This window comes from Poromitra crassiceps (genome assembly GCF_964638095.1).
Source record: "Poromitra crassiceps genome assembly, chromosome: 3".
Classification (NCBI taxonomy): domain Eukaryota; kingdom Metazoa; phylum Chordata; class Actinopteri; order Beryciformes; family Melamphaidae; genus Poromitra; species Poromitra crassiceps.
In genome coordinates, this window is record NC_139625.1 from 50,541,838 (window position 1) to 50,545,100 (window position 3,263).

General features: G+C 44.5%; 1 protein-coding gene across 1 annotated transcript; it reads left to right on the forward strand.

Annotated features, from left to right (window-relative positions):
- Nucleotides 1-822: 822 nt before the first annotated feature.
- On the forward strand, nt 823-2,389 carry LOC310772878 (gap junction delta-2 protein; the record flags this gene model as incomplete). Its single annotated transcript, XM_083632820.1, has 2 exons — nt 823-893; nt 1,543-2,389. The coding sequence occupies 2 exons, from the start codon at nt 823-825 to the stop codon at nt 2,387-2,389; spliced, it is 918 nt and encodes a 305-aa protein (XP_083488946.1).
- Between the last annotated feature and the right edge of the window lie 874 nt (nt 2,390-3,263).

The window sequence follows — 3,263 nt, forward strand, 5'->3', positions numbered from 1 at the left end:
TATATAAGATATATGTTTTTTATCATCAAGAAGAAGAAGATTTTGTTGATTTTTTTTTTTTTACAACAGGAGCCACCTTGACCCTTGAGCTCAGGACACCGCGATTCCATGAGCCTGGGTTGGATGTTAGTGTACAGTAGCCTATGTGGTGCTGCAGCTCAGTTTAGCATGGCACTATATTGTCATGGGTTAGAGGTGCGATTCCAGGGCCCGGGCCCACCAAGGTAAAACACTCGTGGTAGGCCTATAGCACTTTGGACAAAAGCGTCCATTAAATGGCACGTGCTATCATGTAGGCTAGCCTACAGTATATATGCACCGCATATTGAAAATGAGAAGCCCTGGTACTCCTGGCTGCGCTCCGCCGACCTGTCTGCGCGTCCGTGACGCAGGGGAGGGGGGAGACTACTTAAAGGCGGATTAACGCTGGCAAGACATTAAATCCAACCTCCCTCCATCCAGTCGCAGCGCGCAACCCATCAACCTGATCTGAAGATCGAAGATAGGAGGGCGTATAGCAATCAGCCCTTCAGACTCCCATGACAAGGAAAAGTGTGGCGACGTCGTGGGAGCGCTCGGCAGACACAGCAGGACGCTCACTGGCACTGCGCTCTGAGCGCACAGCCAACCACACAGCGCGCACAGCGAGGCGGAGAGACGGGCACGGCAGCCCGTCATCGATGTATTTTTTAGCTCAACTCGGACGCTCTGGAGACTGACAACACCGAGAGACAGAGAGAAACGGGACGAGGAATAAAGAGCATTTTCGGAGGGATTTGAGCAGAGTGCCGTAGTGCCCTCGCCTTCTCCGGATGATCAGAAATGGGGGAATGGACTATACTAGAGAGGCTCCTGGAGGCTGCTGTCCAGCAGCACTCTACTATGATAGGAAGGTAAGATCAACAACCAAAAACAACAAGAACAACCAGCAGCCTCCAGGATCCTCTTTAGCATGGTCCCCAGTCCCCCGTTTCTGTGTTGTGGATTTTTTCCCCCTTCTTGTTTCACAGGTTTTTTTCTTCCTTGATGAGGCAGCGAAGTAATTGAGTTGACCGCTGTCTCTCCAGAACCTGGGATGGTGCTGCAAACTCACCACAAACCACCCCAAACTCAACTAAAATCCATGTGTCATTCATTTCTCCATTCCCCCATCCATCCATGGTTGTCTGTTGGGGCTTGAGTGGTCGTTGTGCACTCAGGAGGAGAGAGAGCGCTGGCGTTATCACCCCTTTTCATTAAAAAAAAAGCTCACACATAGGCCTACTCTCAAAGCAACGCAGGTTGCATAATGTCATTCCAACCATAATATCAGAAAACACATAAACCACACAGACGCACTGAAACTGCAGTAAGAAGCACATAGCATCAGGAGCGTCCCGGTTCAGCACTGGACAGCTCCCTAAAACCAACACGCCAGCATTGGACTCCATTGAGCGCATACGCCACCCAGGCAGCGCGTAAAATGAACCACACTATCAGTAACACATATATTTAACACACTTATTTTCACATTGTTTGTTTGTTTGTTTGCTTGCTTTTTAGGATCCTACTAACTGTGGTGGTCATCTTCCGGATTCTTATCGTAGCAATAGTTGGAGAGACTGTCTATGATGACGAGCAAACCATGTTTGTTTGTAACACCTTACAACCGGGCTGCAACCAGGCATGCTACGACAAGGCATTTCCCATTTCACACATTAGATATTGGGTTTTTCAAATCATCATGGTGTGCACCCCGAGTCTTTGTTTTATCACATACTCGGTGCACCAGTCGGCCAAGCAAAAGGAGCGACGCTACTCAACAGTCTATTTGACACTGGATAAGCAGGATCAAGATTCGATGAAGCGAGACGAGAGCAAAAAGATTAAAAACACCATTGTGAATGGAGTACTTCAAAACACGGAGAACTCCACCAAAGAAGCCGAGCCGGACTGTTTGGAGGTGAAAGAGATGCCTAATTCAGCCATGAGAACTACAAAGTCCAAAATGAGGCGACAAGAGGGCATCTCCAGATTTTACATCATTCAAGTGGTTTTCCGAAACGCGTTGGAAATAGGCTTTTTGGTGGGTCAATATTTCTTGTATGGATTCAACGTCCCGTCGGTGTACGAATGTGATCGATACCCCTGCATAAAAGATGTCGAGTGCTACGTCTCCAGACCCACGGAGAAGACCGTGTTCCTGGTGTTCATGTTCGCGGTCAGTGGGTTCTGTGTGGTGCTGAACCTGGCAGAACTCAATCACCTGGGCTGGAGGAAAATCAAAACGGCCGTGCGAGGCGTGCAGGCTCGCAGAAAGTCCATTTATGAAATCAGAAACAAGGACTTGCCAAGAATGAGTGTGCCTAATTTTGGCCGCACTCAGTCCAGTGACTCTGCTTATGTGTAACTCATTGGATGAAACGATTGAAAAACCATGGACATGATGGACAGCTCCGCACGCCTAATTCGTGTTATGACTTAAGAGTGGGCAGATTTTCTTTTATTATTTTGAGTTGTTTGTCTTTTAAGGACTTCATGGCAAGCGTGGATTACACGTTTGTTTACTTATTTATTATTGCACTGATGCAACTTTTTAGTAACGTTTATACTCTGTAAAAAGCTAAATGGAGACCATAACGTGTTCACATATTTACTCTTTGTGGGCTGCTATTGAAGAGAGTAAATGCAAATTGCACTAAGAGGTGAACACTGGAGAGCCAAACCTAACCCAATATGTGCTATTGATGGTGTTTTTAAAAGCATTTTTTTCCTCACAGATTTTTGACACCAACCTATTTAAGTGACACCATACACAGTGGTTGAGGGAAAAATCTACCTTCCAGATTTATATATGCATAGATATATATAAATCAGTGATGATTATGGATCAACCTAGTTGAAACACATCAGCGTCATTCATGTTTTTTGTTGCCTGTGTTGCACCACTGACCTTAACATATGTAACCATTCCATTGCTTAAATAGCTGACTTGCAAAACGCTAACGTCTGTGACTTCCTTAATTTATAACACACCAAAGCGCCCACTGCTTTCATTTGTGAAGTGTTTTCTTGCTTTTGTGTAATCAAGTGCCATACTTGTATATAAACATAATATATATGTATACATATAAATATATAAATATATAATATTCATCATGAAAGCTAATTCCCTGCTTGGATTATGCTAAATGCCGCCCAATTTTTATTTGCTTTAAATGTATTTGTTGTGATTTAAATGAAAGAAAAAAGAAAAGGATATACAGTTTTCTCTATTTTATTTT